Genomic DNA, 15177 nt, shown 5'->3' on the forward strand with positions numbered 1-15177 from the left:
TCGGCGATATTTAAAGCAAGAACCTTTGAAACACAATCCAACTAATTCTAATTTGCCGACACTACCAGGCATAATAATAATAACAATTCATAGTAAGTTGAACTTAGGAAACTAACCGAGATAACGGTTGAACGTTCTGTAATAAGTGCGAGAATACTGTTTGAGAACGACAAATTCTAAATAATTCATCCGAGAGGGTGACCGAGCATCGAATGACTTCGCTTATGCTTATGGAAATATGTTGCTCCATTCCGTACTAGTCCCTTTGGTGTTGAGGATCCGAGGACAAACTAGAGAATTCATGTAGTTTAGGAATTAACCCAATTGTTAATGGAGAGTTTTCCTCGGGGAGATCCTAAGGTCCACGTAACGTAGTTTTCCCTTTTAAGTAGTTGGTTTCCCCAGAGGCTTGGGTCCGAGGACCATACAAGGCCTTGGTTCTATCCAAAACTTGTATTCTCTTTTTAAGTAGTTGGTTTCCCCAGAGGCTTGGGTCCGAGGACCATACAAGGCCTTGGTTCTGTCCAAAACTTGTATTCTGTTTCTTAATTTACCTACTTCCTAAAGGTTAGCTCCTCGAATAAGGTGGGGGAAGCTAACTTGATGTTTAAAGCCCCTAGACTTGCTATGTCATTGGCACTGCGAGGCGTAGCCCCTAGTGGGAACTTGTGTCGGAACAACAACAACGTGTCGCCGGTCGTAAAGGCATCCTCGTAGACCCTTGTTCGACAGAAGCTCAACTCCACCGCTGCTCGAACTTACGCACAAGCCTTCCCCACAGACGGCGCCAATTGTAGGGTCACGTTTCGCGACGAACCGCAGTAGTATTGGATTCGCACGTGAATAGGCCCAAAGAATATCATTTGTAGAGAGTGGGTTCGCAAGGCTAGACCCTAGTTACCCAGCGGTGGGTTTTTGTGGTGTTCATATGTGATTAAAGTGCCTTCACCCTTGGAGTCTTTCTTCTGGAGGCGGACTGGAAGCCCCCCTCTTCCATATTACTTACTTTTCTTTTATACTAGCCTGCGTTCGCTTTCCTTCGTCCACGTGTAGGGTCGACATTTCCAAGTCTGATACTTGTCCCATCAATCCAAACCCAAAGTCGTTGGGGATGGTTGATAAAGCTGACAAATACGACTCTGTTAGGTCAGAGCCTTGCATGGGAAGGGCAGATTTTCCTAGATATTTTGGATTTTCTTTCAGGTTTGTTCCTATTCCGTTTTTGCCCTTCTTCTTGGTGGAATTTAGGGTCTGCCGAGGACTGAACTGTCCTCAGCAACATCTCTGGGCCATTTTGGGCTTTTATGTTATTGAGTTTGAATTGTAGCCCTCTTCAGCTTGGGCCTTAGGGCTCCCCATGAATAAATGGGCTCGGCCCATAAATCGTTGGGCCCCACAGTACTGTAATCAGATTATCTTGGCATGTACTTTGCTATTTGATATCTAAAAATCTTTACTCATTACAAAATGTTCAACTATTCATCTTTCAATTAATTTAAATGCAGTTATGTAAATATCTCAATTGTTTCCTTAAGCTCAGAACAAACAATTAAATCAATATTGACTTAATTTTTTTTTTTTACCAAAAAAAAGTTTTAAAAAATGGCTCGGGTTTAGGTCAGGTTGACTCGCAAAAAGCACGGGTCGAGTCACAGTTGACCCGTTTTTACTTTGGATCAAAACAATTGGGTTCAGGTGGGGTCAAGTCAGGTCAGAAAATTCTAACTCGTTTTGTCATGTCTACTTAAAAGTCACTCACATTATATGTTGACAATTGTAAGTCACACTTTTAAGTGCTCACGCCCAATCAAACACTAATTTTCATTAGAAAGAATAAGGATTCAAAAAATCAAAATATTACTAAATCCTTTGAATATTACAATAAAAAGAAAATTCTATAATTCTCAAGACATTGTGAGAGAGAGAGAGAGAGAGAGAGAGAGAGAGAGAGAGAGAGAGAGATGTACAAGTTGGAATTCCAGCATTCCATGCACTTTGAATAAATTTTAATAATCTAAGCTCGGTAATTGGCTAAAAGAAAAAAATAGATGAAAGAGCTCAAATTTATTTTGAGTACAAATAAATGTATCTATGGGCCATAGAACTTTTCCATTATTATATAAAAATTAAGGGTTTGCATGAGTTGAATTGAATAACTTTTTTCAACCCAACTTGATAAGGTCGAGTTGAAAAATTCACAACCAATCACATGTGTAGAAACCAACCCACGAGTTGTGTTGGGTTAGGTTGGTCAATGGGTTGTACATACATGTTTTATGTCATATAAAAAATAGGCTTTCATCAATTATCTACATTTTTTTAATAATAAATTATTGCAATTCATATAATATGCTTAAATTATATTCTAAATTTCCAAATTCATCAAAACTAATTATTAAAATGCCAAAATTAATCAAACTAAAAAATAATATTAGAGGTAATTAAAAAAAATAAAAATAAAAATCTTATATATGATATCGGGTTGAGTTGGGTCAAATGGGTGTCCCAAAAAAATAAACTATCAAACTTAACCTAAGGCTCAAAATAAAATTCTAACCCAACCCACAAAAACCAACCCCAAAACATCATGTTGGATTGGATTGGATTGGATTGAAAAGATTTTCATCAAGTTGGCAGGTTTGATGAATACTCATTCCCTTCATCATTTACATTGTCCTATTCTTTATCATTTAGCCAAAACATGAATTAGTATCAAGAATTGGATGAGGGGTAGGTCTTATTCAAATAGGAAAGTTTTCACATCTGCCTTTGAATCATAGAAAAGAAAACTTAGTAAATGCTCTAATTAGATAATACTTTGACGCACTAAGATAATCAAAGATTTTGTGCCAATCAGGCAAAGTGCAATCTTTATACGAGTGTTCAATCTGCTTTTAATAGCCCAATGTTTGACCCTTTTTTATCTTTTGAAAAGTGAAAAGGTTCGACAAATTCATCATATATAAGTAGGAAGATATAACCACAAATACCAATACCACGTTAAATATTAGCAAAATGGCAAACACAAAAGTTATCAGAATGTAAATTACGGTTAATAAAGCTATGATCGTTTTTAAATAAACCAGATTCCCAAAAACTCAGATATTATCTCTTCGATCTACTACGTTGCGCTACATAGCCAATCCAGACATACCTCCCACTAATACAAGATTGCGTAACACTAAAGAGGGGAAAACCAGAATGAGCCTTCACACTCCTGACTTACGCAATTCAGCAGCACCATGAGCAAAGTGACATCTTTCTCCAAAGGTGCAAGATCCTTTGGTAAAATTTTCGCACAGCTTAGTCTTATAGTTGCTTCCTGGCGGAGCCGCAGCCCCAGGCATCATTCCATGGGATTTTGGGGGACCAGACAATGAAACAGTCTCGATTAGCTGTCTTACCATGGCACTTGCTTCCTTAATCTGTTCAAAAGTCCCCTCAAGTTCAATGTTCCTGAGATTCGGATCAGACTCATGATCTCGAATTGAAAGCTTGGCTCCTGTCTGGCGACAAATCTGCTTGGAGTTCACCCCACCCTTACCAATGATGGCTCCAGCAAGAGATGCATCAACACTGATTTTGGCAGTGGCTGAAGCACCAAAGCTAGAGGCTGGGACTGCTGGGTGTGGCTCCACTCGAGCACCCATACGGCCTGGCATGGGTGGTCCCATGGCACGTGGATCTTCGTGGGATGGAGCGATAGGCTTACCTAGTTCCCACTCATTATGAGCAAAATGGCATTTGTCACCAAATTTGCAGCCTTCGGCAGTATTATATTTGTTGCACAAGCGAGTTTTAACTGCAGGTGTAGAGCCATTTGGGATGGCTGGGGGAGGACCTGACATGTTTCTAGTAGCTGCAGGAACGGCAGGGGCTAGATTCATCATCTGTGCTACAGCATTATAGCCACCAGGAACATAGTGCAGGAAGTGACAGCTCTCACCAAAGGGACATCCAGCAGTGCTGCAATCAAAAGCACGTGTCAGATCACTCTAAACAATTGATAACAAAATACTGCATCTGAAGCATTATAAAGGCCAAGGACATCACTATAACAAGCAAGATTGCCACATCTGAATGAATTCTTGGATACTGAATTAAATGGAGGCCAACAATTAACACTCAGCTAGAAGCTCAAAAAACAAAAACTTAGATTACAATTTCATACTTTATTAGACATCAGACTAAATTGTTGGAATTAATTGCTCCACATAAAGTTGAATGGAATGGATCTAAGAGGATTCAACTGCCATCACCATAAAGTAGAAACTAAAAGGTTACTTAAGCATTTTCCTTCCATGTACAATTGCCCTATTGATTAACTTCTTTACTGTAATATAGCTAAAACCACAAGCTTTTGCCTTCCTAGGCATCTAGGACAGGTAGAAAGAGAGAGAAGGCAGTCGGGCAAGAATGAAGTGATTTCAATATGTGTGTGTGTGTGAACAATAACCGGCCTAAAAGGCCAAATCAGAACTTTCTTGGAAGCCAAAAGGGGTTGAAATTCAGTAAACCACAGACAACAATCTATTCCCTATTTTGAAACAAAGTAATACTAAGTTTCACCATTCTAATCCTTTTAATTCTACCCTCTTCCTACATCATAATCCTGTGTCTTATTCTAAGGAATCAATTCCTTATCATTGTGTTTTGTATGTGTTTCTGAGAATCGCCAACAAAAAGAAACCAACAAAATAAAAGATATTGGTTCTAATAATTATTCAAATCTAGTGACAATAAACCTAAGCAACAAAGCCAAAAAAAAAGGGGGGGGGGGGGGGCTCATATAAGGCAAGAATCAACCTACAAAACATTATCAGCAATTAATATAAGATAAAAGCTTCTATGAAACATCAGACAATGACACAATAATGAAATTCACAAAGATAGTTTTGCAGTATAAAGTTGATCTCCCAGCTCTTTAAAAACTTTTTTTTGGCAATTTTTTAATACGAATTTATTTGACTTAATTTCCTCAGTTTTTATTAATTAAAATGGCTATTAAACATGTATTTATACAAGGAGAAAATAAGGCAGTCTACCTCTCAAAAAACAAGTTAAAACATATAAATAAAAGGACATAAAACTCATACTGAAAAGAATGACAAGTATACAAGGCTACTGACAAGGACTCATTAGGAGACATTAGCAAACACCCCCTTTTTTTTTTCCGTTTCTCTTCTTGTGGAAGTAAAAAAAAAAAAAAAAAAAATCTTCATAAAAATTATTTGTCTAGCTATTTAAGAATGGAATGAAATTTATCAGATTTCAACATAATAACATATACATCTTACCGAGAGAATGGTGGGTTCAATTGCTGTAACAATCCACTAAAAGATGGAGAAATTACCATTAAATTATATCTTACTGGATTGGTGGGGAAGTGCTTAAGACTTCAATTTAGCTATAAGGTACAGTATAAATCATTAAAAGTGGGGGAAAAGATAAATCTCAATGTAACATCCTTAGTGCACCAACTCTTTTTCAGGAAAATGGTTATCTTTTGTACTTCATTAATAAAACCTCTATTCTGTTACATAGCATTTTCATTAGACCAAAGCACAGCATGTACCTGTATAAAAGCTATGAATCCCCAGTTCATTAGTGCAGTTTCAAATTATTATCTCGCACAATTGTAAATTTTATAATAATTTACAAACATTAGAAAAAGATAAGACAGCTCAAATTTTTATTTAGATGAGAAAAAGATTTGAACCTGAAAAACTTGGTGCATGGCTTCGATTTGCTTCCTACACCAGATAAGGAGTCCATTTCTGTTGCAAAAAATTAGTTACATTTTCTCGGTTAATTCATCTGGATTCTTAATGTAATTACTCTGACTATCAGAAACTCATTAAAATCTTAATTTCATAAAATTTCACTCACAAAAGGGGGAAAAAGTTTCTTTTCTACAAAAATAAAAGTCCAAATAGTCTATATGAACACATTGTTTAGGTTACCTACATGTTATCAATAGGTGTATATTTTAATGAGTTGGTTCTTCTGTTTCCAAAGTGAAAAAGGGCAATTTTAACTATCCAATACCTTAATAAAGATAGAGTGCTAGTGCATTAAAGTTTAGTGCAACCTAAATATTATTATCAACTTTCCACCTCATTCCCAAACCACCCCATAATTAAGAAATACCAGTGAAAATAAAGAAGCTTTTTTAAAATATTAAGTGAGGAGGGATTTGAACCCCAGAAAACTCTGTTGGAACTTGGAAACACCAGAAAGTGCGAGTTGGCTACAAGATTCTTGGCAATCACATGTTTTGTATATTGCAACAAAGGATTGAAGGAATTGCCCAAACATAAAACCAAAGAAGGATTGCCTAACTTTTTCCAGTTTAATCTTTTGCAAAAGAATATGCATTTTTTTTTCTTTTCAAGGAGTAGGACCCAGATGAAAATTTATCCGGCAATCGATTAAGTAGTTCATAGGAACATCTTCTCACATACATTGTTAACAGCTTCTTCAGTTTTCCAACCCTTATATTCAAAACCTTTTTAATGAGTTTTAATCAGAGTCCGTCGCAAACACTATTAACATATACTAGAAGACCCTTCGGGACCATTCAGGCCCTAGAGCTTGTACACAATTAAAATTATAAACTTTTAGCATTAATTGCCCCCATATGCAAAAACAAATTGATTACGTACTGCTTTAAATTAAAAACCCCCCACAAACAATTTATTAACTATCGCTGCACATACACGTGGCTAAGCTAAGTAACTCAATTTTTACAAAAAGAAACATTTTTTTTATAAAAAATAAAAAATAAAAACCTAAAAAAAAAATTAGAACTTAAACAGAACAAGAAGAAAGCAAGAACAGCCCAGCGCAGTAAAAACAAAGAAAAAACTAAACCCTAAAGTAAGTTCATAACAGTACTAAAACATCACAGTTTTCTGCTACTTTCTCAGAAACCAAGCAGAGCAACACAGCATTGGAACATGTCATAATTGGAGAGAGAGAGAGAAAAAAAGTACGAACCTTGCTTGGACTTCTTGAAGCCGCCATTAGCGTTGAAAGCAGCTTCAGGCCTTCCTCTTTTGCGAGTATCCATTGGTGATGTTATCTCACAGATCCAGATCCAAGCACGGCCACAGATATAATTTTTTTTCCAGAGATACAAAATAGAAACCCTAAAAAGAATAAGGCTAATAAAGAATGAGAAAGAAGTAACAAAAAAACCCCTAGAAGAAGAAGAAAAAAAAAATGGAAATAGTAAAACCCTAGAGGAAGAAGAAAAACCCTAAAAAGATAGGGAAACCCTAGAGTAGAGTAGACGAGGGTTTTTGTGGAGGAGAAGAAGCTCAAAGGGGGGTTCGCCCGTGAGGTTCCTAAAAAGAGAGAGAGAGTGAATAAGGGTCGTGATGACGGATTTTTATATTAATACTATTTATTTTATTTATTAATTGGGAAAATTATTATTATTATATTATTATTATATTATTACTCCTCGTGGGTGTTGGAGTAATTATAGGCGGTAAATAATTGGGGCTTTATTTATAAAAAGTTAGGGTTACCGAACTTAGAGACTGTGATTAATTGTATTAATTTTTTTAAAAAAATTAAAAATTAGCTTTGGGTTGGATTAAAATTTAAAACAAAAAAAAATTATAATTATAATAATAATTATTATTATAATAATAATTATTATTATAAATTAAGGCTTGTGTTTAGAATAAGGCTTCGAGTCATGTGCACTTGGTTTGGGTTGGGGTCTCCATCACACGAGCAGAGCTAAAATCTTGGAGGGCTGATCAAAAATAAAATAAAAAATCTTGGAGGGTTTTCATTTTATTTTTAATTTTTGAAGGGGAGGGTTTTCATTTTTTATTTTGGAAAAGTTTGAATTAACTTTTTAGATTTATCTAGGTATGTGCATTCAATTCATCAATCATAGTTTCATAAAAAAATTAAAAAAAAAAAAAAACATCAATCATAGGAATCGATTTAATACAACCTAATCTAACTTCTCGTATTGATTTTTTGTAGGTTGCTTGTTGGGGGTAGGTTTTATAATGTTTTTTATTTTTTATTTTTTATTTTTTTTTTAAGAATGTTTTGAAATTTAGGTTGAGTTTGGTTTAACTTTATATGAAATTAAAACCCAAATAACCCAACCCAACCCTCATGATTGAAAATATTTCATATGTATGTATTTTAAATTTATTACATTGCTTTATTTCAATATTTTGAATTTTAAATCTTCTAGGATATTAATGAGTAATTGGATTAGAATTAGATGAATGTATTTATCAAAATAACCTAATCTTTTTTATTGAAATTGAAATAATAGGCTCAATTGTGTAAATTATAATTATTTGTTGAATGATGGACATGAATTGTTGAATACAAATCTTTTTTTTTTTTTTCATTAGGCCTAACAAAATGGACCCTCTTAAAACCCCATTTTGACCCTTATTGTCATTGGAATTCTTAAATTAGTTTATTGGATTGCACACCAATTTTATAATTTTATTTTGCATTCCCTAACTTCTTCTTTTCATTGTATATAAGAACAATAAATTTGATGAGTTCTAGTTAGCTCAACTGGTAAAGTTTCTGATGATTGAATAAGAAATCTCGGGTTTAATCCCCACCTACGCCAAAAACCAATCAATGTCTTGGTATGATGATAAAGAGTTATTATCAAAAGCGGACACTATAGATTGAAACTATCTCAAAAAAAAAAATGAACAATTAACTTGAATGGTGTTTGGTGCAATAAAGATGAAGATCAAAGAGTGTTAGTAAAAGAAGAGCATATTAAAGAATGATTTAAAAGCTATATTGGTAAACTTTTAATGGAAATGATATAAAATGTTGGAGCAATTTGGGTAACCCAGATTTGGGTAACTCAATGGATGATGAAAACCATATATTTGCTCGATGATTTTGGTAAAAGATACATGAAAATGGAAAAAAAGTTGTTGGACCGAACTTAATCCCCATTGAAGTTTAGAAGTGCTTAGGTGATGTCGGTGTATGTTGGTTAGTTGACAAACCTTTTCAATAAGACCTTTTCAATGAGATCTTAAGTGTTAACAAAATGCCTAATGAGTGGAGGAGAAATACTTTAATACCTATTTACAAGAACAAGGGGATTTTCAAAACTATACAAATTATTTGTGGAATTAAACTTATGAGTCACATACTCACACCATCAAACCATGGAAAAGAGTGATCGGACATAGGTTAAGACATGAAACAACAATATCAGATAATCAATTTGGTTTTATGCTAGGATGAAAGTGGAAGCTATTTTCTTACTTAGACATCTAATGAAAAAATATAGAGAGGCTTGTAAGGATTTTCATATGGTTTTCATTGATATTGAGAAAGCATGTAATTGGGTCCCTAAAGAGGCTATGTTGTCAGTATTGGAGAAGGATTAGGTTCCTTTAAAGTATAATAAGTTGTTAAAAATATGTTTGACAACGTAGTAATTAGTATGAGAACAAGTGGAGGAATCACAAAGTGAGTTTCCTATCACTGTAGGTTTGCATAAAAAATCGGCAATGAGCCTACATTTTTGCACTAGTGATGGATAAGTTCACTAAATTGATTTAAGAGGAAGTACATTCACTTGGTGTATACTTTTTTGCATATGATATAACTTTAGCAGAGAGAAGTAAAAGTGTAGTTAATGTCAAGTTAGAAATTTGGCAAGACGCCCTAGAATCTAAAGGTTTTCAATTAAGTATAATTAAATAGAGTACATTGAATGTAAGTTTAGTCAAAGTAGAAATAGAGGTGAATGGGCAGTAACTCGATGGCCAAGAGATACTAAAGAGCGAGATTTTCGATATCTTAGATCAATAATTTATAAAGATTGAGAGATTAAAAAGGATGTAAATCATAGGATAAGATACCAATTGGTTTTTGGTGTAGGCGATGATTGAACCCTAAATCTTTTATTCAATCCTTAGAAACTTTATGAGTTAAACTAACTAGAACTCACAAAATAAATGTAGCTTAATTAAATATAAAATGGAGAGATAAACAAGGCAAAAAAAAAAATTTTGAAATAAGGAAATCCACTTACTTGGGTAGTTTTGTTGACCTAAACTTGATTCAACCCAAAGCTTTTAAGAAGTATTTTTTTTTTTTTTCAAAATAACATCATTTCTCAAACATATTCGTTAGTTAACATCGTTTTCAAACTATTTAGGAAAACTAGCATCTCTAGTTTGTTAGACTCGATTTTGGAATGCTAAATCGAGTACACTGAACTCGATTTCAACATCGTGCTACAGCTGATGTGGAAATTTGTCCACGTAGGCATGAAAATCGAGCCTTACAGAGTCGATTCTTTTAAATTGAAATTGAGCCTATAAGAGCACTCTCATCAGGTGTGTCAAATGCCAAATTTTTGGCAATTGACACACCAAACACCAAAAACACAACTTCATCAGGTGTGTTATATGTGCTAAAAATATGGAACATGCTACAATACGCTTCCATTTTTAACACGGTACGGACTGAAATGCTATATATGTTTATTATTATTTTATTTATCTCTCCCTCTGAAACCCATTAAAATATAATTCCTCTATCACATTCATAGCCACTCCTTTTCTGCCTCACATCTACACTCTCCCACACACTCTTTTCTTCTCCCTTTTATCTCTTTGCAGTTTCACACCGCCCTCTTTGCAACTTCACACAGCTTCACACCGCCATCTTTGCAGCTTCACACCGCCGTCTTGCTCTCTCCCATACTCCCTTCAGGTTCACCGGTTTTTTCCCTTTTTCCCCTTTTTTTTGGCTCTCTTCTCTCTGTTCTTTGATCTGATACACCGAATCGGCGACATCGAATCGAAAGTTCATCTCAATGTCGCCGATTCGCAGTTCAATCTAAGCCACCACCGATTTACTCTACCATCCTACAAATTCCACCGGTTTTTTTTTTCCCTATTTCTTCCCCTTTTTTTTGGCGATCTACCCTCTATTCTGTTATCTCACACACCGAATCGGGTCAGTTCATCTCAGACTCGCTGATTCGCAGTTCAAGCTCTGTATCGTCGATCAGAAGTTCATCTCGGTATTGCCGATTCGCCGATCGGAAGTTCATCTCGGTATCCCTATCGGAAGTCATCTCACTATCGCTGATCGAAAGTTCCTCTCGGTATCGCCTATCGGAAGTTCATCTCGGTATAGCTGATCGGAAATTCATCTCAGTATCACTATCGCCGATTCGCCGTACAGGTAAGTTCTCCATCTTCTCTGTGATTCTCGGTATTTCGATGTCTACATCTATTCTTGGTATTTCGTTATTTAAGTGTGGCTACCAAATATCTGTAGCAGCGTACGTCTAAGTCATATTTCCTTAACATTTAACAGCAAAATTAGTTGAATACTTGAATATGATAGATATGTGTGTCCAAATTAGCATTAATATATGGTGTTATTATTTCATACCTGGGTTTATCTGCTTGAAACCGAATAGCAACCCAACCCCCAGAAGGTACACCCATAGTGTTTCTCTCATTAGGGTCAACAAGATTAAACTTTGATGGGTCCTTATTGGGTGTTTCTTTGTTGTGTGCTGTGTTATTTAATTTTTTTTTTTTCAATTCTTTTGCCTTACCGAATGATTACTTGGATGCAAATTTATGAGACACTACGGATTCTAAATTCTAGTTCTAGCATTTAGGCTATGAGACACTACGAATAATCTATTAGACACTACAAAATTCTAATAGTCCATGCTCTAAATTCTAATTCCAGCATTTAGGCTAAATTCTAAATTCTAATTCCAGCATTTAGAGCATGGACTCAAGACAGTATTCATCGTTCACTGATGTCTTACGAGGGAATATTAATAGTGAGGATGAACTTTTCGGTTTATTTGAAAATAGTCCTGTGTTAGTCCAAGATTCTCCAATGGATGATGAAGTTGCCACTTCTAAGAAAAAAAACATCACGTGGTGCCGGCTTCAGTCCTGAGGAAGACAAGCTGCTTGTAGCAACATGGCTCAATACCAGTGTCGATCCTGTGCATGGTAATGAGCAACATAAAACAATGTTTTATGGCAAAGTTGCAAAATACTTCAAGGACCATAGGACTGACTCTACGTGTAGTATTTCATCCCTAACAAGCCGATGGGGAGTGATTAATAGGGAAACAGTTAGATTTTGTGGCTCCTTAGCTAAGATTGAAGCAAAGAATGAAAGTGGAACCACTGCTGAAATGAAAGTATAAATTTTGCAATGGTCTTTAATTTTTTTAGATTTACAACACAAATGAAATGATTGAAGAAACTAATTATGTTATATTTATTTAATTTTTTTTAGATTGAGATAGCAAGGGAATTGTTTAAAGAATTATACAGTTACTTTTTCCTATATGAACATTGTTGGCAAATGTTGAAGGATTTTCCCAAGTGGGCATCTACTATGCCTAGGGAAGATTCAAGGAAAGAAATGCCTCAAACTCCAGATTCAATAGATCAAGGAAGGGGGGTTGGTGACACTACGAATTTCGAGAGGCCAATAGGTAGAAAAGCTGAAAAGGCTAATCGAAAGAGAAAAGATGATGGGAAAGATGTTGCAACGCAATATTTGAAAAAGAAAATGAAAATGCTTGACGAATCTTATGCACAAGAAAAAGAGAGAGTTCGTCTCAAAGCGGAAAATGTTCGCTTGAAAGAGTTGAAAGAGAATGAAAGAATTATGATGCTAGACACAAGTGGCATGAATGAAGACCAAAGAACTTTTTATGATGGACTCAAAAAGGAAATCCTTGCAAAACAAAGATCAAGTAGTTCGTTGGGTTGAGATGATGTTGGGAAGCTCTTATTTCAACCTTATTTTGGTAGTAACTTATTGTAAGCCTTTTTTTTTGTTGGTAGGAACTTATTGTAGGCCTTTCTTTTTTGGGTAGGAACTTATTGTAGGCCTTGATATGTATTTTGTGGCATTTTTTGGATGTAACTGATTTTATATGTAAATTGTGATCTTAGCAAAAGGTCTAGACTATTTTATTATGTAATCCTAACATTTTAGCTTATATAAAATGTCGTGTATTTTTTATATTATGTCTTCTCTTATTAATTGCCCTTTATTAAGTACCAAGATATCTACCTACTATATAATTGTATAATTGTTGGCATGAGAATGTATGCTTTTAGCTCATTTACCTTTATCCCCCACCTTCCTTGATACACATGTTCATGTGGCTTGGACTACTTGTTAGTACGTGAATTCCCCAAAACCATAAAATATTGGTGTAGGTTTGTTCCTTATGGTTACTTCACTAATTATAGTTAATTTATCTATTTCTACTGTTAAATGAAAAAGAAGAATGCACTTGCAGTTCTTAATTTTTCACAGAAACTTGTGCAATCATGATTGGTAATTAGCTATGAATAAGTAATAGACTTCAACTCAGTAAATGAAAAGATTCAATGTGCATGGACAACATAATAAGACGAATAATGTTCTACTGTGAAAGTAATTTCTGATTGTATGAGCACTTACAAGAAATTGTTAACTATGCTTAATTAAAATTTCTCAAGAAACTGAAACTGTTAGATCAAAGTAGAATGATGTATTTCTAAAATAAGAGAAGCTCTACCTTAAGCTTTATGGTTTCCTTGAGAACTGTAAGTATATGAGATTCAATTATTTTGATTCGTTGTCCACTATGATATGCTATGGGATTCATAGTTTTTGGAGTAAGTGTTTGAAGATTGGTGGATGCAAACTCTAAAATGTCGTGTATTTTATTATGCTGCTGTGCTATTCTTGTTTTATATTTGGATTTTTTTTTAATCAGTTTCAACTCAAATGAGGTTTTGAGCTTAAGGATCAGATTGAAAGCTTTTTATGGCCTATTGAACAGGTTTGGGTTCTTGGTTTATTAGCTCTATTCCTTTGTTTTTCAAATTTTCAAGATGATTGGATCAATTTTTGCTTAGTAATTGATTTGTGCATTTTGTTTTTTACAAATTTCAACTTAAATGCGGCTGGGAATTCAGTGATCAGATTGAAGGATTCAATTTTGGAAGCTCTTTATCACCCACTGAACAGGTTTCGGTTCTATGTTCAATCTCTCTATTCCTTCATTTTTCAAATTTTCAAATGTGCTAGCTTAGGGGCTCATTGAACTTAGGGGCTAGCTTCTAGATACACTTAATTTGGAATTATTAAGAAGGGTTAGTTAAGCATATTAGGTCTATTATATTTATTAATATGTAATTGTTAAAATTATTGATTGAAGTTGGTAGGCAAGTTTATCCTTAACTCTATGTTTCACAGCTGTGCATAATTGAATTTTTTTTTTTTTCTGGCTGTCTATTTTCATTTGGCATGTGTTTTATGTGAGTTGAATTTCATAATTATTGTTTCTTAATTATTCCTCAATTTATGTTATGTTTTAGTTATAGAGTTACTCTATTTTTTTTAGGGGTTGATGAAGATTAATTTGTTACTACCTCAAAATTCTTCTAATGGTCAACATGTGAACTTCAATTAAATTAAAAATAATTTGGTTTTGAAGGTTTAGTTATATGTATCCTAAGGTTAAAACAGTTTTTAATATGGGATTTTCTTTAACAAGTTATTATCAATTTTGTATTCAAAGGCACAAAACTATCATGAATTTTGTGCTTGAACTTACTCCATCGACTACATTAAACTCACAAGATGACTCTAGAGATAGAATTGATCTCCATACCAAAGGAAGAGTATGCCCAATTCCTAGCTCATCAAAAACAAGTTGCTTCTTCCTTTGCTTCCACCCTACCCCAATCAAGTAGTGCATCCCATAGAAAATAAAACTTAAGATATTTAAGATCTCCTAGAAAATCCTAGAATCAACTAAACAACCAAAATATCCTTAATTCATAGGAATTGCAAAAGTTACAATTTTGCTATGAAATAGAAAATTGACCATAAATTACTGAATAGAAGCCCAAATAAAAAACTGTTTTAAGCCAAACACACCTAACTAGACCTTTAAAATCATGTGAATTTTACTTCAATTGAAGTTCAAGCATGGCCCCATAAATAAATCTTGAATAGGTAAATTTGTAAAGTACTAACATTTTAATCTTCCATGGTTGGATCAGATATGTTGGTTTGGAACTGTTGTGTTGCTTTTCTAATTGCTAGGTTGTTGTCAAGAGTGTGGGTGGTTTCCTTGTGGGAATACTGGAT

At 34.4% G+C, this 15177-nt stretch overlaps 2 protein-coding genes across 2 annotated transcripts; one reads left to right on the top strand and one right to left on the bottom strand.

Annotated features, from left to right (window-relative positions):
• Positions 1-2977: 2977 nt before the first annotated feature.
• Positions 2978-7373, bottom strand: LOC126692909 (zinc finger CCCH domain-containing protein 14-like). The gene is made up of 3 exons (XM_050388713.1): positions 7000-7373; positions 5720-5777; positions 2978-3966 (listed from the first exon to the last, which is right to left on the bottom strand). Exons 1-3 carry the CDS (start codon positions 7070-7072, stop codon positions 3210-3212), a joined length of 888 nt encoding a protein of 295 aa, XP_050244670.1. The 5' UTR covers positions 7073-7373; the 3' UTR covers positions 2978-3209.
• Positions 7374-11908: 4535 nt separating this feature from the next.
• Positions 11909-12795, top strand: LOC126691213 (glutathione S-transferase T3-like). The gene is made up of 2 exons (XM_050386273.1): positions 11909-12214; positions 12313-12795. The coding sequence occupies exons 1-2, from the start codon at positions 11909-11911 to the stop codon at positions 12793-12795; spliced, it is 789 nt and encodes a 262-aa protein (XP_050242230.1).
• The last annotated feature ends 2382 nt before the right edge of the window (positions 12796-15177 follow it).

This window comes from Quercus robur, chromosome 7 (assembly GCF_932294415.1).
Source record: "Quercus robur chromosome 7, dhQueRobu3.1, whole genome shotgun sequence".
NCBI lineage: Eukaryota > Viridiplantae > Streptophyta > Magnoliopsida > Fagales > Fagaceae > Quercus > Quercus robur.